Genomic DNA, 27,332 nt, shown 5'->3' on the forward strand with positions numbered 1-27,332 from the left:
AAAAAATTTTTTTTTTTTAAAAATTTTTTTTTTTTTTTTTTTTTTTTTTTTTTTTTTTTTTTTTTTTTTTTTTTTTTGGAGAGACAGGGTCTCATTTTGTTGCCCAGGCTGGAGTGCAATGCTGTGAACACAGCTCACTGTAGCCTCAACTTCCCAAGCTTGAGTGATCAACCTGCTTCAGCCCCACAAGTGGCTGGGACTACAGGCACGCACCACTACATCTGGCTAATTTTTGTATTTTTTGTAGAGATGAGGTTTGCCATGTTGCTCAGGCTGGTCTCAAATACCTGGGCTCAAACAATCGACCTGCCTCAACCTCCCAAACGGCTGGGATTACAGGCATGAGCCACCATACCCAGCCGCTAAAGGATACTGGTGTTCTATAGTAAAAATGGATGGTCATTAACCAAGCTGAAGTTGGGGGATATTTTTTGGTATATATCTTGATCTCTACAGACCTGATCTCTTTTATTTTACAGAAATTAATGATCCTAAGGAAATATGTGTGGGTTCTTCTGCCACATCCTACCAAAGCCAGCAGAAACAGAGTGGTGATAATGGGTCAGGTGGTCACTTTGCACACCCAAGAGAAGACAGAGAAGATCGGGGCCCCAGGTATGTGGGCAGGCTGCCATGTAGTGCACATTTACGGAGTAAGGTGGATGATGTAATCACTCCCTTGTACAGATAAGGAAATAGAGGCTGGTAGAGATTGAATTGCCTGCCTGGTGTCTGAGAATGGAGTGAAGATGGCACTGCCTCTGCCGCACAGCTGAGCGCATATTCTATTCAACTTTAATGCCAGACCTGCAGAGAGGAACAGCAGTAGTTCCTGATGACACCATTTAAAGTATTTTTTATTAGAACATACATTGCGGCCGGGCGCGGTGGCTCAAGCCTGTAATCCCAGCACTTTGGGAGGCCGAGACGGGCGGATCACGAGGTCAGGAGATCGAGACCATCCTGGCTGACACGGTGAAACCCCGTCTCTACTAAAAAAAAAATACAAAAAACTAGCCGGGCGAGGTGGCGGGCGCCTGTAGTCCCAGCTACTCGGGAGGCTGAGGCAGGAGAATGGCGTGAACCCAGGAGGCGGAGCTTGCAGTGAGCTGAGATCCGGCCACTGCACTCCAGCCTGGGCGACAGAGCGAGACTCCGTCTGAAAAAAAAAACAAAACATACATTGCAATTTTTAGACTGGGCACAGTGGCTCACGCCTGTAATCCCAGCACTTTGGGAGGCTGAGGCAGGCGAATCACGAGGTCAGGAGTTTGAGACTGGCTTGGACAATATGGTGACACCCCGTCTCTACTAAAAATACAAAATATTAGCTGGGCATAGTGGCAGGTGCCTGTAATCCCAGCTACTCGGGAGGCTGAGGCAGGAGGATCGCTTGAACCCAGGAGGTGAAGATTGCAGTGAGCCAAGATCGTACCACTGTACTCCAGCCTGGATGACAGAGTAAGACTCCATCTCAAATAAAAAAAAAAAAGCATACATTGCAATTTTTAAGAATGCTGAAAATAGGCCAAGCACAGTGGCTCATGCCTGTAATCCCAGTACTTTGGGTGGCCGAGGTAGGTGGATCACCTGAGGTCTGGAGTTCAAGACCAGCCTGACCAACATGGTGAAACCCCGTCTCTACTAAAAATACAAAAATTAGCCGGGCATGGTGGTGCATGCCTGTAATCCCAGCTACTTGGGAGGCTGAGGCAGGAGAATCGCTTGAACCCAGGCGGCGGAGGTTGCAGTGAACTGAGATTGTGCCATTGCACTCCGGCCTGGGCGATAAAGTGAGACTCCGTCTCAAAAAAGAAAAAATGCTGAAAATAATACTGGATGAGGCCCTAAAATCTATATAAAAAAGAAGAAGAAAAAGAAAAGGAGAAAGAGAAAAAGAAGAACTTAAAATAGGTATCAGGCATATAGGGTGTTAAAGAATTTTGGGCAGGAATGGATGTGGTAAAGAACTGTGAGAATATATTTTACAGCTGACAATTTGCAGTAAGCTTATTCATATTTTACATTTTAACAGAATGACTAAAAGTTCCCTGCAAAAACTCTGTAAGCAGCACAAGCTTTATACTACCCCAGCACTGAATGATACGCTGTATTTACACTTTAAAGGTAAGGACCTAAGAGAGGAAGTGCTTCATGTCGGGTGGAAGGATTCTGTCTAGCGGTATAAAAAATTACTTGCAGGGATCATCTTTAGTTCTCAGAATGTATCTAAGCAGCAAATTTCAGAGTTTAGTGGAGATTTATGGAAAAGGAATAACTTTTATTTCAAGAAAAAGTCTTGCCTGACCAGAGTTTACAAAGGAGCCACTGGCTCTAGGAATACCAAGGAAACACATTATCTTTTATTGTTGTTTCCTAAGGAATTTCTTTTCTTTTTTCTTTTCTTTTCTTTTTTTTTTTTTCAGATGGTGTCTTGCTCTGTTGCCCAAGCTAAAGTGCAGTGGCACAATCTCTGCTCATTGCAGCCTCTGCCTCCAGGTTCAAGCAATTCTCCTACCTCAGCCTCCTGAGTAGTTGGGTTGCAGGTACCCGCCACCACACCTTGCTAATTTTTGTATTTTTAGTAGAGGCGGGGTTTCACCATGTTGCCCATTCTGGTCTCAAACTCCTGAGCTCAGGCAATCTACCTGCCTCAGCCTCCCAAAGTGCTGGGATTACAAGTGTGAGCCACTGTACCCAGCTAGGACTTTAATTTTTCATACCAGAAAGTTAGTTTGTAAGTACTTTGGGCTTGGGAGGTATATGTTGGGAAGGATTGCAGCTTGATGTTGGAAACAAATAATGAGGATCTTTGGGTGCCTCTTAGAATGGAGAGGCATGAGCAGGAGCCTGGGTTGGAGTCCAGTATCACATATAAATGGAAGCTCAGGTTCACAGACAGGGCTTTTCCCAGCCTGAGGGCTCCCAGCCTGTGCTGATGGGGTGACCAACTTGCTCATCAGTCCTCTCATTGTTCATTTGTTTCTTTGGTAGCTGCTTGCCGAGAGTCTACCGTGTGCCCAGCACTGCTCAGCACTGAAAATGCACAGAGGGAACCAGCAAATGTGTCTTTGGTGTCCTGGGGGATGGGAGCAGCTATTATGAGGATGGTGCCCTGGCAGGGAGACGCCCAAAGGGATCCAGGAGCACAAATGCCTCAAGGGATCAGAACAACTCCTATGGGTCTCCTCACCTCCACTTTTGCCCACTCCAAAATTCCCCATCCAGTATCCAAGTGTAGCAGTGAGTAAGATGATATAGGAGGACAGACCCCCGGGGGACTGATACTTAAGAGGCGGGAAGGAAAAAGGAACCAGTAAGTTTGACTAAGTAGAGACAGTCAGAGAGGTAGAAGAGCTAGGAGAGAGAGGTGCCCATATTAGTTATCTATTGCTACATAATTAACTACCCCGAAACTTAGCAACTTCAACTTATGATCTCACCCAGTTTCTGAGGGCTGGGAACTCGGGAGTCATGAGCTGGGTGGTTCTGGCTCAGGGTCTCTCATGAGGCTATAGTCAGACTGTCAGCGCAGCCTCACTCATTTGATGGCTTGAGTGGGGCTGGCGAATCCGCTTCCAGGCTCTAGGCCTCACCCTCATAGCTGTCAGCCAGAGGCCTTAATTTCTCACCGCATGAGCCTCCCCATGGGAGCTGGCTTCCCTTAGAGCAAGTTACCCAAGAAAGGAAGCAAGGCCAAGACAAAAGTGGAAGTGACACTTCCTCACTCCATTGTATGCTGTTGGTGTCAGGATCCACTCCTGTCTTACTGCATTGCTAACATGAAGGCATCGATACTAGGAGGGTGATCCAGAGAGCCTGAGGAGGAAGCTGGGAAAGGGGTGCAGGGCCCATGGGCCAGATGCCTTGGAATGGTCAAGGGCTAAGAGGACTGCCAATAGCATGTAGCAATTAGGATCTTAGGGAGACTTTAGCCAGGTGGTTGCAGTGATGGGGGGATCCAGTGGGTAGCAGCAAGTTGGAGATGGCTTGAACAGCAAAGAGGGAGGAGATGGGTTGAGAGCTAAAGCAAAGACCAGGGAGAAAAACCAGAATGTCAGAAACCAAGGGGACAAATAATCCAGTTTCTTCTACAAAAAACTGCAATGGAAGACAGAGAGAGACACACACACACTCTAGGTTAAAAGTGATGTAAGGCCAGGCGTGTGGCTCTTGCCTGTGATTCCAGCAATGTGGGAGGCCGAGGCAGGCAGATCAGGAGTTTGAGACCAATCTGGCCAACATGGTGAAACCCTGTCTCTGCTAAAAATACAAAAAAAAAAAAAAATTAGACGGGTGTGGTGGTGCGTGCCTGTAATCCTAGTTACTAGTTACTTGGGAGGCTGAGGCAGGAGGCGGGCTGCAGTGAGCTAAGATTGTGCCACTGCATTCCAGCCTAGGCAACAGAGCAAGATTCTGTCCAAAAAAAAAAAGGTTGGCTGGGCGCGGTGGCTCACACCTGTAACCCCAGCACTTTGGGAGGCCGAGGCAGGCAGATCACCTGAGGTAAGGAGTTCGAGACCAACCTGGCCAACATGGTGAAACCCCATCTCTACTAAAAATACAAAAATTAGCCAGGTATGATGGCGGGTGCCTGTAATCCCAGCTACTCAGGAGGCTGAGGCAGGAGAATTACTTGAATCTGGGAGGTGTAGGTGTAGGGTATAGTGAACCAAAATTGTGCGATTGCACTCCAGCCCGGGTGACAAGAGCCAAACTCTATCTCAAAAAAAAAAAAAAAAAAAAAAAAGTGACTTAAGAGACATCCACTAATTACAAGGTTCGGACCTTATTTGTATGTTGATTCAGACAGTAAACAGTTTGGGAAAAAAAGATAACAAAGAAGTGTGACCAGTTACTGGCTATTTGATGACATTGAGAAACTGTTGTTTAGACGTCACAATGGTGTTGTGCCTATCTTAAAGACGTAAAGACAAAAAAAAAAAAGTTCCTATCTTTCATAGATACTGACTTCAGCACGAAGACCTTGGAGCAACATGACAAATATTTTCGCTACAAAAATTTTTGTGGAGAGAGTTTACAAGGAGGGAGAGCATCAGGAAGAATAGCTAATGGATGCTGGGCTTAGTACATAGGTAACGGGATGACCTGTGCAGCAAACTACCATGGTACACACTTACCTATGTCACAAACCAGCACATCTGGCACAGGAACCCATGAACTTAAAATAAAACTTGAAGAAATAAAATAATCAAAATTTTTGTGGAAAAAAGATAGGATTAAAAAAGTCTATCTATACAATACCTATGTTTAAGTGTATTCTATAACTATTTTAAATATTATGTATGCTCATAGCAAGCTTGGAAGGCGAGAGAGAAAAATGAAAACGATTATCTGTTGGCAGGAACATGGGTGCATTTTTGCTCACCACTGATATGAAAAATTTGTAATAAAAACTTTTTCAGGCAACAAAATAAAGAACTTTAAAAAGTGTTGGTAATAGTAGGTAAAGCGTGAATTACACATTGATGATGAGTACCACACATTGTGAATTACACATTGATGATTACTAAAGGAAACTAAAACGTTTGTTTTCCTAACCCTAAATTTGGCTCATAAAACTGAGAAAGAGAACAAAAGAAGGCCTACAGTTTGCACCAGGGTTAGGCCTGGTGGGGACATTTTCAGGGCAGGTTTACCCCCACTGCACCCCCACCTCCACCCACGCCCTACCATGAAGGCAGCAGTAGGCTCCACCCTTTCAGGTGGGTGATTCCAGCAGAAAGACTATCCGTCTTTTCAGCAAGACCCCCTGGGCTGCATCAAAGTTGGTCTTGCTTGGCTAAGTGTGGCCACCCCCGAATGAGTCCCCATGACTCTGGTCGGCTGCCCAGAGAGCCGTCATGTGGTATTAGGAGAAGGAAGGTTCCTCCAAGAAAAGTTGGTGCTGGAGGAAGGGGTGTGGATGCCAGGTAGGCAGGTGTCTTAGTCTGTTTTGAGCGACTAAGATACCACAGCCTGGGTGGCTTGTAAACAACAAAAATGTATTTCTCACAGTTCTGGAGGCTGGGAAGTCCAAGGTCAAAGGACTGGCAGATATGGTGGCTGGTGAGAGCCTGCTTTTTTATTCTCAGATAGCACTTTCTTGCTGTATCCTCATGGAGTGAAGATGGCCAAGGAGCTCTCTGGGGCCTCGTTTATGAGGCCACTAATCCCATTCCTGAGGGTTCTTCTCTCATGACCTTATCACCTCCCAAAAGTCCCACCTCCTAATACGATCACATTAGGGGTTAGGATTTCAATGTATGAATTTTGAAGGGACACAGACATTCAGTCCCTACTAGTAGGCAAAAACAAGGGTGACCATGACCCCTCTGCCCTGTGAGTGGGAGCTGAATTCCCATGTGCTTCCTTCTTGTTAGGTTTTGATCGCATTGAGAACCTGGAAGAGTACACAGGGCTGCGCTGTCTCTGGCTGCAGAGCAACGGAATACAGAAAATCGAAAACCTGGAGGCGCAAACCGAGTTGCGTTGCCTCTTCTTGCAAGTGAACTTGCTCCATAAGATCGAGAACCTGGAAGCTCTGCAGAAACTGGATGCTCTTAACCTCAGCAACAATTACATCAAGACCATTGAAAACCTCTGTAAGAGTACCCAGCAAGCAGTGTGCCTATTTGCCATATGTCCATCACTTTCCCCTGAGGGAGCTTCTAAGATTTTATATTATGGGCAAGAAGTGTTTTTGGTTTTGTTTTGCTTTGCTTCTTTTTGAGACAGGGTCTTGCTGTGTCACCCAGGCTGAAATGCGGAGGTGCAGTTACAGCTCACTGCAGCCTTGACCTCCTGGTCTCAAGCGATCCTCCCACGTCAGCCTCCCAGGTAGCTGAGACCATAGACACATGCCACTAGACCTGGCAAGTTTTTCTACTTTTTATAGATATGGGGTCTCACTCTGTTGCCCAGGCTGATCTCAAACCTCCTGGGCTCAAAAGATTCTCCTGCCTTAGCCTCCCAAAGTGCTGGCATTACAGGTATGAACCACTGCACCTGGCCCAAGAAGCATTTTTATGCCTTTGTTTTTGACTTCTGCTGACCTTACCTTCCAGCCTGCCTCCCAGTCCTGAACACACTGCAGATGGCCCACAATCACCTGGAGACCGTGGAGGACATTCAGCATCTACGAGAGTGTTTGACGCTTTGTGTCCTTGACCTTTCACACAACAAGCTGAGTGACCCTGAGATCCTGAGCATTCTGGAAAGCATGCCCGATTTGGTAAAAACAAAAAAACAATGAAAAAGCACCACAGGAAACTACTTCTATTATTTTCATCAAATATCAAGTCCTTTTGTCTTTTTTCTCCTTCCTGGCTTCCTTCCTTCCCTTTTTCACACTTTTTTCCTCTTTGTGTTTTTAGCTGGAATATCTGAAATGCCAGATGTCATATTATTTTACCCTCAAATAGTTCAGTGTGTACCTCTGACAGATAAGGACTTTTTTTGTTTTGTTTTGTTTTGGTTTTTTTTTTGAGACGGAGTCTCACTGTTTTGTCACTCAGGCTGGAGTGCTATGGCACAAACTCGGCCTACTGCAACCTCTGCCTATGGGTTCAAGCAAATCTCCTGCCTCAGCCTCCCAAGTAGCTGGGATTTCAGGTGCACGCCACCACACCCAGCTAATTTTTGTATCCTTAGTAGATTCAGGGTTTCATCATGTTGTCCAGGCTGGTCTTGAACTCCTGACCCTAAGTGATCCACCCGCCTCAACCTCCCAAAGTGCTAGGATTACAAGCATGAGTCATCACGCTCAGCCACCACTCAATTGATTTTTCAAGGAAACCAGGTCCTCTGTCTGGTGTTATCCACATTCTGGATTTAGCTGATTGCATCCTTGTGGTGCCACTTAACATGTTCTGCTGGCCCTGGTATTTCCTGTAAAATGATATCAGAGTCAGAGACTGGATGGTATTTGGGCTCAGTATTTCACCTTGAGGTGTGCCAGGTCCTTCCACTGCCGGTTCCTCACATCAGGGAGCATGTGATGCCTGCTTGCTTTTCCTTTTGTCTTTTTTTTTTTTTTTTTTTGAGACGGAGTCTCGCTCTGTTGCCCAGGCTGGAGTGCAGTGGCCGGATCTCGGCTCACTGCAAGCTCCGCCTCCCAGGTTTACGCCATTCTCCTGCCTCAGCCTCCCGAGTAGCTGGGACTACAGGCGCCCGCCACCTCGCCCGGCTAGTTTTTTTGTATTTTTTAGTAGAGACGGGGTTTCACCATGTTAGCCAGGATGGTCTCGATCTCCTGACCTCATGATCCGCCCGTCTCGGCCTCCCAAAGTGCTGGGATTACAGGCTTGAGCCACCGCGCCCGGCCTCCTTTTGTCATTTTAAGATTCACTAGTGGGTTCAGATGTTGTCAGCCTTGTCCAGCCATTATCAAGTTTCCCATCAGTCCTTCTCCCAGTTATTTCAGCAGTCACTGATGAAAGTTGCCTAGATGAATTATTTAATGAGGAGTCACACAATGACAACTTTCCAGTTCTCTCACTCTCTCAGCATTTGTTAGCTAGAATGCTTCAGCTAGAATGCTTCTTTTCACTCACCAACTAGCGGTTCATGCAGTTCATGCAGAAAAGGCCAGGATCAATGTTTGGCCCTTTTATTTATCCATTTTCTTTTTATTTCCTTTTTTTTTTTTTTTTTTTTGACAGGGTCTTGCTCTGTCACCCAGGCTGGAGTGCAGTGATATAATCATGGCTCACTGCAGCCTCGACCTCCCGGGCTCAAGCAATTCTCCCACCTTAGCCTCCAAGTAGCTGGGAGCACAGGCGCACACCACCACATCCGGCTAATTTTTATATTTTTTGTAGAGATGGGGTTTTGCCATATTGCTCAGGCTGGTTATTTATCAATTTTCAGTAAAATAAATTGAGACCCTAGCAACCTTTCATGGCGACAATGAAGCCTTTCTTTTTTAGTATCATTATGAATGCATGCATTTATATATACAGTATTTGACAAGATTTAACTCTTGCAGTCACTTTAATTTTTCATGTTCAAATTTTCCCATCCAGGTGAGGTATGGTGGCTCACACCTGTATCCCAGCATTTTGGGAGGCCAAGGTGGGCAGATCACTTGAGGCCAGGAGTTTGAGACCAGCCTGGTCAACATGGTGAAACCCTATCCCTAATAATAATACAAAAATTAGCTGGGTATGTTGGTGCACGTCTGTGATCTCAGCTACACGTCTGTGATCTCAGCTACTTGGGAGGCTGAGGCATAAGAATTGCTTGAACCCGGGAGGCGTTGCAGTGAGCTGAGATCTCACCACTGCACTCCAGACAGAATGAGACACTGTCTAAAAAAAAAAAAATTCTCATCCTTTGGCTTGCTTCCCAAGTCCTTTTAAGTCCTCTCTAGTACCTTTGACAGCTTCCTTGCTTCTTAGTGTCTATGTGTTAACGTGTACTAGGAAAGAAATACTAAAACTAGCACACAAAACCCTTGAGTTTATTGTATACCGCTTAGTGCATTGATAAACACGGAGAAAAGCGAGTCAACTGAAAGCAAATCATAGTTCAGGAACAATCTGTAGCATGTACCATCAAAAGACTAGTTTAGAACTGCAGTGCATGGTGAGAATAGAAAGCTCTATTATATTACAATCCTCCCATTTGTTCGTTTTTGTTTTGGCTGGGGTTGCCATAAGTACCGGGTGGCTTAACCAATAGAAATATACTTTTTCGTGGCTGTGTGTGGTGCCTCACGCCTGTAATCCCAGCACTTTGGGAGGCCGAGGCAGGCGGATCACAAGGTCAGGAGATCGAGACCATCCTGGCTAACATGATGAAACCCTGGCTCTACTAAAAATACAAAAAAGTAGCCAGGCATTGTGGTGGGCACCTGTAGTCCCAGCTACTTGGGAGGCTGAGGCAGGAGAATGGCGTGAATCTGGGAGGTGGAGCTTGCAGTGAGCCAAGATCGCGCCACTGCACTCCAGCCTGGGCAACAGAACTAGACTCCATCTCAAAAAAAAAAAAAAAAGAAATTTATTTTCTCATAATTCTGGAGACTGAACGTCAAGAGCAAGGTGTGGGCAGGGCTGGGTTCTCCAGGGTCCTCTCCTTGGCTGGTAGAGGGCCGTCTTCTCTCTGGGTCCTCACACGGTCCCTCCCTGTGTGCTGTGTCCTACTCTCTTCTTCTAAGGACACCAGTAAGATTGGATTAGGGCCTATCCTAATGGGCTCATTTCAACTTCATCATGGCTTTAAAAGTCTTATCTCCAAATACAGTCACATTCTGAGGTGCTGAGGGACTTTAACATGTGAATTTTGATTAGGACACAATTCAGCCCAGAAGGAAAGCAGGTTGCTTTATATTAATAGTTATTTTGTGACTGCATTTAAATCTTCCCCACACCGTGTACCCCTTTATTGCTGTCTGGGTGTATTGCTCCCACCGCCCCACCCTGTGCAGGGTAAGTCACTTGAAAATAGAGCAAGAATGGTAAAGACAGCATGAGAATGAAGTTTGGGAAATGCTAAACTAACTCGTTTATGATATCTTCAACAAAGAAACACTTTAGATATGAAAAATATTCCATCGGTTTAGACAGACAGATTTTGAAATGGTTCACCCTCATGTTGCCTTAAGCGTTCAACTTCTTTTTTTTTTTTTTTGTGATGGAGTTTTGCTTTGTCACCCAGGCTGGAGTGCAGTGGCATAATCTCGGCTCACTACAGCCTCCGCCTCCTGGGTTAAAGTGATTCTTCTGCCTCAGACTCCTGAGTAGCTGGGATTACAGGTGCTCGCCACCACGCCCCTCTAATTTTTGTATTTTTAGTAGAGATGGGGTTTAACCATTTTGGCTAGGCTGGTCTCGAACCCCTGACCTCAAGTGATTCACCCACTTCAGCCTCCCAAAGTGCTGGGATTACAGGAGTGAGCCACCAAGCCCAGCCCCTCTACGCATTCAACCTCTTTGAGTTTCTTTTTCTTTTTTTTTTGAGACGGAGTCTCGCTGTGTCTCCCATACTGGAGTGCAGTGGCGCGATCTCGGCTCACTGCAAGCTCCACCTCCCGGGTTCACACCATTCTCCTGCCTCAGCCTCCCGAGTAGCTGGGACTACAGGCGCCCGTCACCAGGCCTGACTAATTTTTTGTATTTTTAGCAGAGACGGGGTTTCACCATGTTAGCCAGGATGGTCTCAATCTCCTGACCTCGTGATCCACCCGCCTCAGCCTCCCAAAGTGCTGGGATTACGGGCATAAGCCACCATGCCCGGCCAACTTCTTTGAGTTTCTTAAGGCAGTAGAGGAGGTGACAGTATTTAAAAATGGGGGAGGATGGCAGGTGGGATTGCTGAACCCCTTCCTCCTCCCTGGTCCTAACTGACAGCAGGGAGAGCTGTAAGCTGAGGGAGAAGGGCCCTCCATCCTGTGGCACTCAGCAGAAGTAAGCGGGCACTCTCCATCCTTTCCCTTAGTCACTGCTGCCTCTCTGTCTAGCAGCTGTGTGCGTTTTCTTAAAATGGATCCTGGCTGGGAAGAAAAGAAAACAATCAATTAGGCAGAGATTCATTTCAGTAAAAGAGGTTGGGTAGCAAAACTAATATAATCAACTGCTCTTAGAAAAAGCCTCAGAAAATGTTTTCCAGTATTGTTCTGGAGGGACAATGAGATCTAAGATCTGAAGTTCAAGTGGAGGAAAGGGCTGCTGAATGATCTAGACAGCTCTGATAGCGTGAGAGCAATGGAAACCTTCTGATTTCTCCCATCAAGTCACCAGGATGTGATATTGGCACTTCTCTAGATTTTGTTCATTTATTCTTAGTGCACAGCACATATCAAATAATTCAGTTGCATCTTTCAGTAATCATTTTGGTTCTGCTTGTCTTCTTGCAGCGTGTACTGAATTTGATGGGAAACCCGGTTATCAGACACATTCCTAATTATAGAAGGACAGTCACTGTACGACTAAAGCACTTAACATACCTGGATGATAGACCAGTGTTTCCAAAGGACAGGTAAGAAGAGAAAAGCCTTCTGATCACATTTTAATATTTAATAGTTGACCATGCTTAATATTAAACTTTTTACATTTCTGATTCTTGAGCAATTTCACATATCAAAAACGTTCTTTGGAAATAGGCTTGATGGCGACATAATTGACTATAATGGGAATTTAAGCACTTATTCATAGATTTTTATATTCCTTTGATAAGTATCTTTGTATTGGTGGTTTACCTCTTTGCTGATGAGTTCCTTGGAATGGAATTTTGGGAGTAGCATCACTGCATTGAAGAATGCATTTTCAGACTTTGTAAAAACTCTTACAAATATTTTCTAGTTGTTTTCTAGAGAGTTTGTACCAGTTTACAACCTCACAGAACATAACCATGAAAAGAAATCTTTGCCAAGTTAGTTAATGGGTGAAGATAGTACCCTGTTGTTTTAAATTGCCATTTTTGGATAATTGATGAAGTTGGGCATTTTTTTCATTGTTACTGGACACTTATATTTCCTCCTTTATGAATATTCTGTCCATGACTTTTTCCAAGTTTCTTTCTGAAGTGATTTTCTTACCGATTTGTAAGAGCTTCTTTAATATTAGGAACATTGCACCCTGGACTGCCATGTTTATCGTCACTGCTTTTATCTGTGTTTCTAACTTACTTTTAAATTTAGATCAATTTAGTAATTCTAATTAGAATAAAATATCAGTCATATAGGCTACTTGATGAGAAGTACAATCTGAATTTTGCATTATACAACATTTAGGATCAATGTAGCTTGTAATATGTTTTTAAACTCACAAATTTAAATCAAACTAATAAATATTTCCAATAAAGCTTCCACTTTAGCCAGGTAAGAAAATAAGACCTGCTTCTGGGAGGTTCAACAGAAATTGACCCAGCTCCCTGGGCCCCAGGTCTGGGGGTGGTGAGGACAGGGAGAGCAGCCAGTGTGCAGGGGCCTGACTCCCAAGCCAGCTCTGCAGCCACGTGCTACGTTACGACCTTGGGGGAGCTCCCTAACCTCCCTGGGTGCACGTTCCACATCTGCAGAGTGGGGATGAGAATATTGTTGCCACAGGGTCCTTGTGAGTGCCTATGAGCAACATGCAGGACTCTGAGCAGGTGCTGGGCTCCTAGGAATGAACCAGTGGGAGCAGCTGCCACTGAAGAGGCTGCCCCCACCCCGGGGGCCATGCTGAGGAAAGTAACGTGGATGTGAGCAATAGGAGCCACCGTCCTTTACAGCATAGCCCAAGACTCCAGCTCAGGAGTCAGATTAACCTGGCTTGAATCTTTTTTTAGAGACAGGATTGTACTCTGTCACCTGGGCAGTGGCGCCATCACTGCAGCCTCAAACTCCTGGGTTCACACAAGCCTCCCAAGTAACTGAGATTACAAGCGTACATCACCAAACCCAGTTAATTTTTAAGTTTTTTGTAGAGATGGGCGTCTCACTATGTCGCCAAGGCTGGTCTCAAATTTCTGGCCTCAGGTTATCCTCCTGCCTTGGCCTCCCAAAGCTCTGAGGCTCCCAAAGCCTCACAGGCATGAGCCGCCACACGCCTGGCGTTGAATCTTAATCCAACCACTGACGAACTGTTTGACACTGGGTACTTGCTGTCATCTAGGATGCAGCAGGCATCTGCTCACCTGTCATTAACGCACTCTCCATAACCCATGTAAATAGTGCCTTCTCCACTTGATGTCTTTTCAGCCTGAATTAATTTCCTCTTAGGACACATCAGCCACTGACATACACTCATTTCTTTGTTTAGGATCTGTCTTCCCTGACTAAAAGGGCTCCTCTAACAGAGATGAGCTCTTACACTCACTGCTGGGTCCCCAGCCTCTAGAACAGTGCCTGGCACATAGCAGGCAACAGATAGGCCTTTGCTGGCTGTCTACTCTGAGATCAAAGGGTCTGAGGTTTTCTCACTGTGTGGTAAATGGACTGGAACATGGTTTATTCTCCTTAGCATTTTCTGTCTCAGTGACTCGTGGTCTTTCTCTGCTATAGTATACTTTGCAACACCCTGTCCGACTATTTCCAAACACCTGTACCTTTGATTTTACAGCAGGGATCTGCTGCTTCTCTCTGAAGGTAAGCCTCCTGTTTTTAAACCACCAGACTTTATTTTTCAAATAACAACTTTGTTGAGGTATTATTCACATACCATACAGTTTATGTATTTAAAGTGTACAATGTGGCTGTCGCAGTTGCTCACGGCTGTAATCCCAGCACTTTGGGAGGCTGAGGTGGGTGGATCACTTGAGGTCAGGAGACTCCCTCTCAAAAAAAAAAATAAAAATAAAATAAAAATAAAAATAAAAAACAAAGTGTACAATGCAATGGCTTTGAGTATATTCACAGAGTTATGCAACCATCACCACAATCAATTTTAGAACATTCTCATCACCCTAAAATGGAAACACTGGGCCGGGCATAGTGGCTCACGCCTATAATCCCAGCGCTTTGGGAGACTGAGGCAGGCGGATCATGAGGTCAGCAGATCGAGACCATCCTGGCTAACATGGTGAAACCCTGTCTCTACTAAAAAATAGAAAAAATTAGCCGGGCATGGTGGTGGGTGCCTGTAGTCCCACCTAGTCAGGAGGCTGAGGCAGGAGAATGGCATGAACCCGGGAGGTGGAGCTTGTAGCGAGCCGAGATCACACCACTGCACTCCAGCCTGCGCAACAGAGCGAGGCTCCATCTCAAAAAAAAAAAAAAAGAAAAGGAAACACTGGCTGGGTATGGTGGCTCATACCTGTAATCCCAGCACTTTGGGAGGCCAGAGTGGGCAGATCATGGGGTCAAGAAACCAAGACCATCCTGGCCAACATGGTGAAACCCTGTCTCTACTAAAAGTACAAAAATTAGCTGGGCGTGGTGGTAGGCGCCTGTAGTCCCAGCTACTCGGGAGGCTGAGGCAAGAGAATCGCTTGAATCCGGGAGGTGGAGGTTGCAGTGAGCCGAGACTGCGCCACCGCACTCCAACCTGGGTGACAGTGCGAGACTGTCCCAAAAAAAAACAAAAAACAAAAAAAAAAAAACACCATCCCCATTAGCAGCCCACCCCCTATTTCTCGCTCCCTGAAGGCCCTGGCAGCTACTTCTCTCCTTTTCCTCTCTGTTGATTTGCCTGTTCTGGACATTTCATATAAATGGAGTCACCCACCATGCGGCCTTTTTTTTCTTTCACTCAACGTCGTGTTGTCAGGGTTCATCTGCGATGTGGCGTGCTCCATCCAGTACGTCACTCCTTTTTATTGCCACATGATACTGCATTTTGATACACTACATTGTATTTGTCCATCAGCTTTTGGAAATTAGGGTTCTTTTCACTTTTTGGCTATTGTCAATAATGAAGTTTTTGTGTGGACAGCTGTTGTCTTCTTCTGGGTACGTATCTAGGAGTGGAATTTCTGGGTCATACAGGGAGTTTGTTTAATTTTTGAGGAGACACCACATTGTTTTCCAAAGCAGCTGCACCATTTTACATCCCCATCAGCAGTGTAGGAGGGTTCCAGTTTTCCCGTATCCTCACCAATGCTTCTGATTGCCTGTCTTTTTCTCTCTTTTTGTTTTTTTAAGATGGAGTCTCACCCTGTCACCCAGGCTGGAGTGCAGCAGTGAGATCTCAGCTCACTGCAACCTCCGCCTCCCAGGTTCAAGCGATTCTCCTGCCTCAGCCTCCCTAGCAGCTAGGATTAGAGTCATCAGCCACCATGCCCAGCTAATTTTTCTATTTTTATTAGAGACAGGGTTTCACCATGTTGGTCAGGATGGTCTCAATCTCTTGACCTCGTGATCCACCTGCCTCAGCCTCCCAAAGTGCTGGGATTAAAGGGGTGAGCCACCGCACCCGGCCCTGTCTTTTTATTTCTAGTCCCCTGGATGGTATGAAGTGGTGTGTCACTGTGGTTTCCATTTGCTTTTCCCTGGTAGATGATGATGTCGAGCATCTTTCATGTACTTATTGGCAGTTTTTATGTCTTCTTTGGAGAAATGCCTGTTCAGTTTCTTTGCTGATTTTTAAAAAATTTAATAGACTTCTAACAGACTTTTTTTTTTTTTTTTTTTTTTTTGAGACAGCGTTTCGCTCTGTCGCCCAGGCTAGAGTGTAGTGCTGCAATCATGATTCCCTGCAGCCTCCACCTCCTGGGCTCAAGTAACCCTCTCACCTCTCAGCCTCCTGAGTAGCGGGGACTGCAGGTGTGCACCACCACGCCTGGCTAGTTTTTGTGCTTTTTGTAGAGATGGGGTCTCGCCATGTTGCCCAGGCTGGTCCGGAAATCCTGGGCTCAAGTCATCTGCCCACCTTGGCCTCCCAAAGTGCTGAGATTACAGGCATGAGTCACTGCACCTGGCCTAGACTTTATTTTCAGAGCAGTTTTAGATTTACAGAAAAATTGAGCAGAAAGTAAAGAGAGTTCTCATATACCACCCACCCTCACAGTTTCTCCTATTTGTAACGTGTTACATTCGTGTGGGACATTTGTGACAAGCGATCAACCAATGCTGGTACCTTATTTTTGACTGAAGTCCATCATTTCTTTGGGGCTCATGCTTGGTGTTGCACATTGTATGGGTTTGGACAAAGGTATCATGTCATGTATCCCCCATCACAGTATCTCACAGAATAGTTTTACAGCCCTAAAACCCTCTGTGCTCTGCTTATTCATCCCTCCCACCTCCTCAGCCCCAACTCCTGGTAACACTGATCTTTTTGCCGTCTCCGTGATTTTGCCTTATCTAGAAAGTCATATAGCTGGAATCATACAGCATATAGCCTTTATGGACTGGCTTCTTTCACTTAGCAATGAAGTTAGGCTTCTTCCATGAATTCGTGTGGCTTGACAGCTCATCTCTTTTCAGTGCTGAGTGATATTCCTCCATCTGGGTGTGCCAGAGTTTGTTTATCCATTCACCTACTAAAGGATATGTTGGTCGCTTCTAATTTCTGCCAATTAGAATAAAACTGCTGTAAACATCCATGTGCAGGTTTGCGTGTGGACATAAGTCTTCAATTCATTTGGGTAAATAATTAGAAGCACAATTGCTGGATCATATGGTGAGAGTATTTTTAGTCCTGTAAGAATCCGCCACACCGTTTTCCAAAGTGGCTGTACCATTTTGCATTCCCCCTAGGAACAAGTGAGAGTTCCCAGCACTCCACATCCTCATTAGCACAGCATTGCCAGTGTTTTGGATTTTAGCCATCTTATAGCCACATCATGTTATCTTATTGTTCTAATTTGCATTTCCCCAGGACACGTGATGTGGAGCATCTTTTCACAGGCTTATTTGCCATCTGTATATCTTTTTTGGTGAGGTATCTTGATCGTTTGCCCAGTTTTTTATTGGGTTGTTTCCTTATCTTTGAATTTTAAAAGTTATTTGTATGTTTTGGATCCAAGCCCTTTCCCGGATACTTTTTTTTTTTTTTTTTTGCAAATATTTTCTCCCAGTCTGTAGCCTGTCTTCTCATTTTTTAAAACTTTGCTCATTTTTTTTTGGGGGGGGGTAGAATCTTACTCTGTCACTCAGGCTGGAGTGCAGTGGTGTGATCTCAGCTCACTGTAACCTCTGCCTCGTGGGTTCAAGCGATTCTCCTCCTTCAGCCTCCCGAGTAGCTGGGACTACAGGTGCGTGCCACGACGCCCAGCTAATTTTCGGATTTTTAGTAGAGACGGGGTTTCTCCATGTTGGCCAGGCTGGTCTTGAACTCCTGACTTCAGGTGATCCACCCACCTCCTCTTCCCAAAGTGCTGGGATTACAGGTGTGAGCTACCATGCACTGCCTAAACTTTGGTCATTTTGAAATTGTGTCATCTTTCTATTAATGAGTTGTGAGGCTTATTTATATTTTCTAGGTACAAGACCATTATCAAATATATGATTTGCAAATATCTTCTCACATTCTTTGAGTTGTCTTTTTACTTTTTTTCGGTAGACACAGGGTCTCGCTGTGTTGCCCAGGCTGATCTCAAACTCCTGGGCTCAAGTGATCATCCCACTTTGGCCTCCAAAGTGCTAGGATTACAGGCGTGAGCCAGTGTGTCCTGCTGGTTTTTTTTTTTTTTTTAAATAATACTATATTTATGGTATTCTTTGTATGACAAACATTTTTAATTTTGATGGAATCCGATTTCTCTATTTTTTCTCTTGTCACTTGTGCTTTTGGTGTCATATCTAAGAAGGCTGTGCAGACCGTTCCACCTTAAATAATAAAATTCACACGTGTAACTTTCATCCTTGCAGTCACATGTCTGATGCTCACTTTGCTTTGATTTTGAAGAAAATGAGCAAGTTGATCAGAGAGTGTATGTTTGGAGTTCACCTTCCCTATTTATGTTTCTTTGTTTTTTTTAAACAGAGCTTGTGCAGAGGCCTGGGCTAGGGGAGGGTACGCAGCTGAAAAGGAGGAGAGACAGCAGTGGGAGAGCAGGGAGCGGAAGAAGATCACAGACAGCATTGAAGCCTTGGCCATGATCAAGCGGCGGGCGGAGGAGAGGAAAAGACAGAGAGAGAGTCAAGAGAGAGGTATGTGCTGGGCCGAAGACAACAGCCCCAGAGTTCCTTTGAGATTAGGCGAGTCTAAGCTGTCAAACTTACTCTTTAATCTTGGGGATTTTTTTTTTTTTTTTTTTTTTTTTTAGACAGAGTCTCGCTCTGTCGCCCAGGTTGGAGTGCAGCAGCGTGATCTTGACTCACTGCAACTTCTGTCTCCCGGGTTCAAGCAATTCTTGTGCCTCAGCCTCCCCAGAGCTGGTATTACAGGCACGTACCACCATGCCTGGCTAATTTTTGTATATTCAGTAGAGAAGGGATTTCGCCATGTTGTCCAGGCTTGTCTCGAACTCTTGACTTCAAGTCATCTGCCAACCTTGGCTTACCAAAGTGCTGGGATTACAAGCATGAGCCACTGTGCCCAGCCTTGGATTTTCTTTTTTTCTTTCTTTTTTTTTCTTTTGGTGGGGATAAGATCTCACTCAGTTGCCCAGGCTAGAGTGCAGTGGCACAATCTTGGCTCACTGCAACCTCCACCTCAAGTGATCCTCTCACCTCAGCTTCCTAAGTGGCTGGGACTACAGGTGTGCACCATCATGCTTAGCTAATTAATTTTTTTTTTTTTTCCATAGAGGTGGGGTCTCACTATGTTGCCCAGGCTGGTCTCAAACTCCTGGGCTCAAGTGCTCCACCCACCTTGGCCTCCCAAAGTGCTGGGATTATAGGCGTGAGCTGCTGCACCTGGCCAGGGATTTTTTTTAAACCATTTCCTCACAACCTGCAGATCCATCTGCAGTTGGCCTCACCCACCTGCCAGCACCAGTGAGAACCTGGAACGGTGATGAGCTGTTTCCAACCACTTTTACTGATTGAAACACAGTTTTTCAAAATAAATGACCTATTAGTTTTCTGCGGCTGCTGAAAGTAGGAAAACTCAAATAGGTTGTTTTCTTCTACCACACCCTCAACACCCGGCAGACTTGTGCTCACCAAATGTGCAGGGTGTCCCCACACCCACCAATTCGCTGACACCAGCCGGGTGTCCTACAATTCATTTCCATCCTGACACTAACCCCACAGGTGATGGACAATGGTCCTGCGAGATTACTCCCCACTTCTGATGCAACTGCGAGTCCCAGGGTGTTGCCTGCACTTCTAACAGAATGGCCATAAAATTAGGGTTCCCATGACACTCCCTTTGGGTTTGATACTTTGCTCTGATGGCTCACAGAACTCCAGAGAACACTTATGTTTTCTGGGTTATTATATTAATAAAGGATACGATAAGGGATGCAGATGAACAGCGGGATGAAGTGGAGCTTAGGGAAGGGTCTGTGGGAAGGGGCGGAGCTTCACGCCCTCTCTGGCCACACCCCATTCCAGATACCTCCAGTGTTCAGCAACTCGGAAGCTCTCTGAACCCCACAGTTCAGGGGGTTTTCCGGAAGCTTCAACACGTGGGCATGATGGATGATTAACTCCATTTCCAGCCCCTCCGCCCTCTCTGAAGGACGAGGGTGGGGCTGAAAGCTCCAAGCCTCTCATCACGACTTGGTCTCTCTGGTCTGGAAGCCACCCCGCCCCCAAGGGCCCCTTCAGACAAAAGATCTCCCTGTCACCCTGGACGAAGGTCTTAGGAGCTCTGTGCCAGGACCTGGGCTCGAAGATAAAATATTAGAACAAAACAGCCTTCTAGCACCCCTATCTACCGGGGTTTTAGGAGCTCTGTTTCAGAGATAAATGTATCTTGTAATTTCATAGCAGCCACAACAAATTGCCACAAAATTAGTGGCTTAAAAAACACACATTTGTTACCTTATTGCAGTTCTGTGGGTCAGAAGCCCAAAATGGGTTTCACTAAGCTAAAATTGAGGTGTCTCAGGGTTGTGCTCCTTCTGGGGGCCCCAGGGGAGAACCCGCTTCCTTGCCTTTCCCACCTCTAGAGGCCGCCTGCGTTCCCTGGCTAGTGGCCCCTTCCTCCAACTTCCAGTCCAGCAGTGTGGCATCTTCCAGCCTCGTTCTGGCTCTGACACGCCTGCTTCCCTATTCTGAGAGCCCTTGTGATTCTTTTGAGCCTGCCTGGATAACCCAGGACAATTTCCTGATCTCAGGGTTCTAGATCCTAATCACATCTGCACAGTCCCTTTGTCCGTGTAAGGTAACATATGCATAGTCTAAGATTAAGGTGTGAACATCTTTGGCTAATATTTTTGTATTCTTTTTTTTTGTAGAGACAGGGCCTTGCTGTGTTGGCCAAACTGGTCTCAAACTCCTGGCCTCAAGCAATCCTCCCGCCTCAGCCTCCCAAAGTGCTGGGATTATAGATGTGAGCCACCGCACCTGGCCACATACCCATTTTTATGTAAAAATGGCATAATTATGTTGCTTCCTGTCTAGTCTTTTGAATTAGCATACTATAACTATTTTCCATACAACAGATATTTTCTTACTACATATATTTTGTCTTTTCCCAACTTTTTGTTTTGAAATGTTAAAAATTTTCAGAAAAGCTGAAATAGTACAACATAGTTGTATGTCTGCATTTATTAATAGATTCTGTGGTTTTTCATAATTTGCTACACATATTTGCCACACACACACACACACACACACACACACACACACACACACTTTGCTTTTCCCCTGAACCATTTGAAGATAAAGGCAAACGACATAGCCTTTAAATCCCCAGTGCTTCAGCATGCATCTCCTAAGAACTTCTTGTGTTCTGTTTTCTTGATGGCTGTAACTTGTTCCATTAAAGGGCTGTGCTCGGCAGCGCCTTCATGGGCATTTGGCTCCCGTCATTATCCACTGTAAACAACACTAATGAACATCCCTCAAGGATACTTCTTTTTTTTTTTTTTTTTTTTTGAGACAGTCTCACTCTGTCACCTAGACTGGAATGCAGTGACTCACTGCAACCTCTGTCTCCTGGGTTCAAGCGCTTCTCCTGCCTTGGTCTCTCTAGTAGTTGGGATTATAGGCATGTGCCACCCCACCCAGCTATTATTATTATTATTATTATTATTATTTTAGTAGAGACGAAGTTTCACCATGTTTTCCAGGCTGGTCTTGAACTCTTGACGTCAAATGATCTGACTGCCTGGGCCTCCCAAAGTGCTGGGATTACAAGCATGAGCTACCACGTCCAGCCCCTTGAAGAAACTTTTTAAACTGTGTTCCTTATTTATTTATTTATTTTGGACACAGAGTCTTGCTCTGTCTTCCAGGCTGAAGTGCAGTGACACGATCTTGGCTCACTGCAGCCTCCACCTCCCAGGTTCAAGCGATTCTCCTGCCCCAGCCTCTTGAATAGCTGGGACTATAGGCGCGTGCCACCACGTCTGGTTAATTTTTTGTATTTTTAGTGGAGAGCGGGTTTCGTCATGTTGGCCAGCCTGGTTTTGAACTCCTGGCCTCAAGTGATCCACCCTCCTTGGCCTCCCAAAGTGCTGGGATTACAGGCGCGACTCACTGCACCCAGCCCCTCGAGGACACGTTTTTAAATGCTGTTCCTGACCTCTTTCCTGGTCTCAGAAGTTTGCTGTGAGCCCTTGAAGTATACACGAACACCCTTGTCCTCCTGGGACACTCCCACATTCACCTTTGCATTTTCCGCCAGTAGGGGAGACGACATCTTCAGACGATGGTGAGAACGTGCCTGCCAGTGAGGAAGGCAAGGAGGAGCCTCCCGGGGACAGAAAAACAAGGCAGAAGATGGAGCTATTTGTTAAGGAAAGCTTTGAGGCCAAGGATGAGCTCTGCCCAGAAAAGCCAAGTGGAGGAGAGGAGCTGCCTGTGGAGGTTAAAGGAGAGGATGGAGATCGAGAGCCAGAGGGGACCCTCCCAGTTGAGGTCCCACTACTGTCGCCGCCTGTGGAGGTTAAAGGAGAGGATGGAGATCGAGAGCCAGAGGGGACCCTCCCAGCTGAGCCCCCACTACTGTTGCCACCTGTGGAGGTTAAAGGAGAGGATGGAGATCAAGAGCCAGAGGGGACCCTCCCAGTTGAGGTCCCACTACTGTCGCCGCCTGTGGAGGTTAAAGGAGAGGACGGAGATCAAGAGCCAGAGGGGACCCTCCCAGTTGAGGCCCCACCACCGCCGCCCCTCGGAGCTGCCGGGGAAGGTAACGTGAGCAGAGAAACACACACAGACACACACGCCCCTCAGGGAGCCCCAGCCTTTGACTCAGGCCTCTGTGGGACCTGGGGCCTGAGTTTCACTTCTTCTGTGTTGCTGTTTCTAGAAGATAATGTACGCAAGTTGTCTTGTTATCTGGAACAGTGCTGCTCAACAGAAATGGAATAGGAGGCCGGGCGCGGTGGCTCACGCCTGTAATCCCAGCACTTTGGGAGGCCGAGGTGGGCGGATCATGAGGTCAGGGGATCGAGACCATCCTGTAACACGGTGAAACCCCGTCTCTACTAAAAATACAAAAAAGTTAGCTGGGCGTGGTGGCGGGCGCCTGTAGTCCCAGCTACTCAGGAGGCTGAGGCAGGAGAATGGCACGAACCCGGGAGGCGGAGCTTGCAGTGAGCTGAGACCGCGCCACTGCACTCCAGCCTGGGCGACAAAGTAAGACTCTGTCTCAAAAAAAAAAAAAAAAAAAGAAAAAGAAAAAAAGAAATGGAACAGGAGCCACTACTAGATTCTCTAGTAGCCCTATTTTAAAAAGTAAAAGGAACTTTGGGAGGCCAAGGCAGGAGGGTTGATTGAGGCCAGGAGTTTCAGACCAGCCTTAGAAACATAGTGAGACCTCATCCCTACCAAAACTACAAAAATTAGCTGGGCATGGTGGTGTGCCCCTGCAGTCCCAGCTACTTGAAAGGCTGAGGCAAGAGGATTGCTTGAGCCCCGGAAGTTGAGGCTGCGGTGAGCCAAGATTGCGCCACTGCACTCCATCCTGGGTGACAGAGTGAGACCCTCTCTCAAAAAATAAATAAATAAATAATTTAAAAATTAAAAAGAAACAGTAAAAGTATTAATGATATATTTGATTTAACCCAATATATAAAAAATACAATCATGTTAACATGGAATATAAAAATTATCAATGAGATATTTTACTTATTTTTAAAAAATTAAGTCATCCCATCCTGGCTAACCCGGTGAAACCCCGTCTCTACTAAAAAAAAATACAAAAAACTAGCCGGGTGAGGTGGCGGGCGCCTGTAGTCCCAGCTACTCGGGAGGCTGAGGCAGGAGAATGGCGGGAACCCGGGAGGCGGAGCTTGCAGTGAGCCGAGAGCCAGCCACTGCACTCCAGCCTGGGGGGCAGAGCGAGACTCCGTCTCAAAAAAAAAAAAAAAAATTAAGTCATCAAAATTCACTATGTATTTGACATGGCCGAATGGTAACTTTTTAATGGTGAAAAGTGGGCCATTCATCTCTGACATAAATGAAGCCCAGAGAGCAATGGAGGGATCAGAGTACAGGACCCAAGGATACAGCCTGGGGGAAGAGTAGGGGCAGGCCCTGCGAGGTGGCTCACTCATGTAATCCCAGCACTGTAGGAGGCCGAGGCAGGCAGATTGCTTGAGGCCAGAAGTTCGAGACCAGCCTGGCCAACATAGTGAGAAATCCCCCTCCCTGCAACCCCTGAGCATCTACAAAAAAACACAATAAATTAGCCGGGCATGACGATGACCACTTGTAGGCTGAGGTGGGAGGGGTAGGGGACAGGAGGTTGAGGCTGCAGTGAGCTGAGATCACACCACTGTGCTCCAGCCAGGGTGACAGAGTGAGACCCTGTCTCAAAAAAATAAAAATAAGTAAATAAAAAGGAAAAGTAGCGGACTGGACGAGGACGGGGCCCATCACGATTCCACATTCCTCAGGCGATCTTGCAGTTATGAAATTGCACAAGCCCTGACCCTTGTGCAGCAGGAGGGGCGTGTGCCTGGCTGAGGGACAGGCCGGCGGTGGGCTGTGAAGCCTGCCCCTCTGTCTCTGAGCGAGTCGCCCCTGCTGGCATCACTTGTCGCCCCACAGCGGCTGCCGTTTCCAAGATTCCTGTGGCTGCTGCTTTGACTCCTGGATGGTGCTCTTCATCTCATGGGATTCGCCTCCAGGTTATAGAAAGGGGTAGCTGTTCCATTCTTTTCCCAGCAGACGGAAGCCTGTCGTGAGCTGCGGCCTCTGTCATGGAGGCTGGCCTTTGGGCCCTGAAGAGGATTTTTGTCTTTTTTTTTTTCCAGAGGAGTCTCACTCTGTCACCCAGGCTGGAGTGCAATGGTATGATATTGGCTCATTGCAACTTCCACCTCCTGGGTTCAAGTGATTCTCCTGCCTCAGCCTCCCGAGTAGCTGGGACTACAGGCGCCCACCACCACACTCGGCTAATTTTTGCATTTTTAATAGAGACAGGGTTTTTGCTATGTTGGCCAGGCTGGACTTGAACTTCTGACCTTGGGATCCACCCACCTTGGCCTCCCAAAGTGCTGGGATTACAGGCATGAGCCACCGCGCCCAGACCCTGGGAGCCCTTCTTCACCGTGAGCTTGTCCATCTGCCTGCTGTGTGTTAAACTAACTCCAAGACTTGTTGTTGCTCTTTAGAGCGGACTCCCCAGGCTGTGGCCGCTGAGGGTGGATTCGTTACAGGACCTGATGGGACGAGAATGGAAGATTTAGAAACCGTTAGACTGGAGACAAAGGAGACATTCTGCATCGATGTACGTGAAGTATTTAATCTTGGAGATAAGTATCAGTTTTACTGTTAGTAAAATAGGTGATCAGATGCAAACTCTGGAGATCCTCGATACCCCAAGTGTGGTCCTTGGGCCGGCAGGCCTGGCATTGCTGGGGCGCTGGTTAGAAATGCAGACTCCCAGGCCTCACCCCAGGCCTACTGATCAGAATCCAACTTTAATGCGCTGCCCTAGGTGATTCGTGCACGTGCATGCTCAAGTTTGGGGAGCCTGGGCCCAAATCACTACCCTTGAGCCATGTCTACCACACTCGATTCGTTTTTGCTAAAGAAGCTACCTTGCTAAGCAGTTCTGACTAGTTGCCTTATCCAAATTGGTGGTGAGAGTTACATTGTATCATCAGAGTTACATTGTATCATTATACATTGTATCTTTTTCCTCCTCCTTGGACACCACCCGGCAGGTAGCTCAGGCTCTCACTGGCCTTCTGACTCATGGAAGTTCAGTGTCCCATTCCCTTGAGTGAATGTTTGATCACAGCCTTGCCTGTCACTCTTCCCTGAAGCTCTTCCCATTTTGATGACAGTCCCAAATGCTTAGGCCCACAAGAACGGTACCATGGGAATTCACACATTGTGTCACAACTCCTCAAGAACTGTCCTTTGATGGGGCAGGAATAGGAGAGGCATTTCTGGGCACCTCTGACCTCATACCTTGGAGAGGTGGTCCCCTCCCCACTTCCTTGTTAAACTTCTCCTAAACTGGTGTTTCTAATGTCCAAACTTCAGGACTTCACATGGCCCAGTAAGAGTTAAAGTGATCACAGTCAGAATTCATAGTGGGTTTCTAGTTTTCTGGAGCTATGTAAAAAAAGAAACAAAGGCCAGGTGTGGTGGCTCACACCTGTAATCCCAGCACTTTGGGAGCCCGAGGTGGGTGGATCACATGAAGTCAGGAGTCAGCCTGGCCAACATGGTGAAACCCCGTCTCTACTAAAAATACAAAAAAAAAAAAAAAAATTAGCTGGGCATGGTGGCAGGTGCCTGTAATCCCAGCTACTTCGGAGGCTGAGGCAGGAGAACTGCTTGAACCCAGGAGGCGGAGGTTGCAGCGATCCAAGATCTCACCACTGCACTCCAGCCTGGGCGACAAAGTGAGACTCTATCTCAAAAAAAAAAAAAAGAAAAGAAAAGAAAAAGAAAGAAAGAAACATAATTGGGCAATTTATCTCTCACATTTGAGAACTGACCACATAGATAACTACAACACTAATAGCTAATATTAGTTGGTTTCTTATTATATGCGTGACACCATTCTAAGTACGACTTGTATTGATTGATGTAACCCTTCCTACAACTCTAAGTGGTACATACTATTATCATCCCAATTTCCCAGATGAGGAAAATGAGAAACAGAGAGGTTAGGCAACTTGCCCAAAGCCACACAGCTAGAAAATGGTGGTGGGGGAGTAACAACCCAGGCAGCGTGGCTCCAGTTCATGCATACAACCACGCACTGGTTTTTATGGACAAAGACACCAAACAAACACCCACAATACAAAAAAGTCCTACCAGTTTTGGGGAGATACAAAATATATTACTTTTATACCACATAGAGTTTTTGGACTAGTTTGTACAGAGGTGCATTTGGTTTGGGTCCCATTATTTCCCCTAAGATGAACGGACTGTATCTCTTAATAAAGAAACAGAAAAAAGATGTGGAAATTCTTTAAATATGTCACATCTTGCAAGTTCCCTTTCTTTTATTAGATCCAGACACCTGAAGTGGCAACGCTTGCTTTGTGTGTGCCTAGAGTTTCTTTGGGTGGGGAACAGGCAGAGGAGTCACCCAAGTGATTTGAGTAACTTTAACTAAGGCTGGGTTGACTGCATGTTTGCCTTTATCGTGCCTATCAGAACGTTGACAGCGCATGTGCCTCCCTGGTGATGTGCGGCTCACTTGCTCTTTCAGGACCTACCTGACTTGGAAGATGACGATGAAACAGGCAAATCTCTGGAAGACCAGGTTAAGGTCATTAGTCCATTTTCCCACAGTCAGCTTAATTCCACCGTCATTCTTGTCGTTTACAGTCTCTCTCCAAAACTTGAAAGTAAAATGTTCCCTATGCATAAAGCATTGAATCCCCCATATTCTCTTTTTTTCTTTTTCTTTTCTTTTCTTTTTTTTTTTTTTTTT

The 27,332-nt window shown here is 46.1% G+C and overlaps 1 protein-coding gene across 1 annotated transcript in view; it reads left to right on the forward strand.

Annotated features, from left to right (window-relative positions):
* DNAAF1 (dynein axonemal assembly factor 1) overlaps positions 1–27,332 on the forward strand; it is a 33,694-nt gene that overhangs the window by 3,101 nt on the left and 3,261 nt on the right. The window contains 9 exon segments of the mRNA XM_025371377.1: positions 480–615; positions 2,036–2,127; positions 6,384–6,605; positions 7,068–7,234; positions 11,858–11,979; positions 18,351–18,517; positions 22,113–22,613; positions 25,045–25,160; positions 27,108–27,161. Of these exon segments, the coding sequence (XP_025227162.1) occupies positions 480–615; positions 2,036–2,127; positions 6,384–6,605; positions 7,068–7,234; positions 11,858–11,979; positions 18,351–18,517; positions 22,113–22,613; positions 25,045–25,160; positions 27,108–27,161 (1,577 nt within the window).

The sequence above is a fragment of the Theropithecus gelada genome, chromosome 20 (genome assembly GCF_003255815.1).
Source record: "Theropithecus gelada isolate Dixy chromosome 20, Tgel_1.0, whole genome shotgun sequence".
NCBI lineage: Eukaryota > Metazoa > Chordata > Mammalia > Primates > Cercopithecidae > Theropithecus > Theropithecus gelada.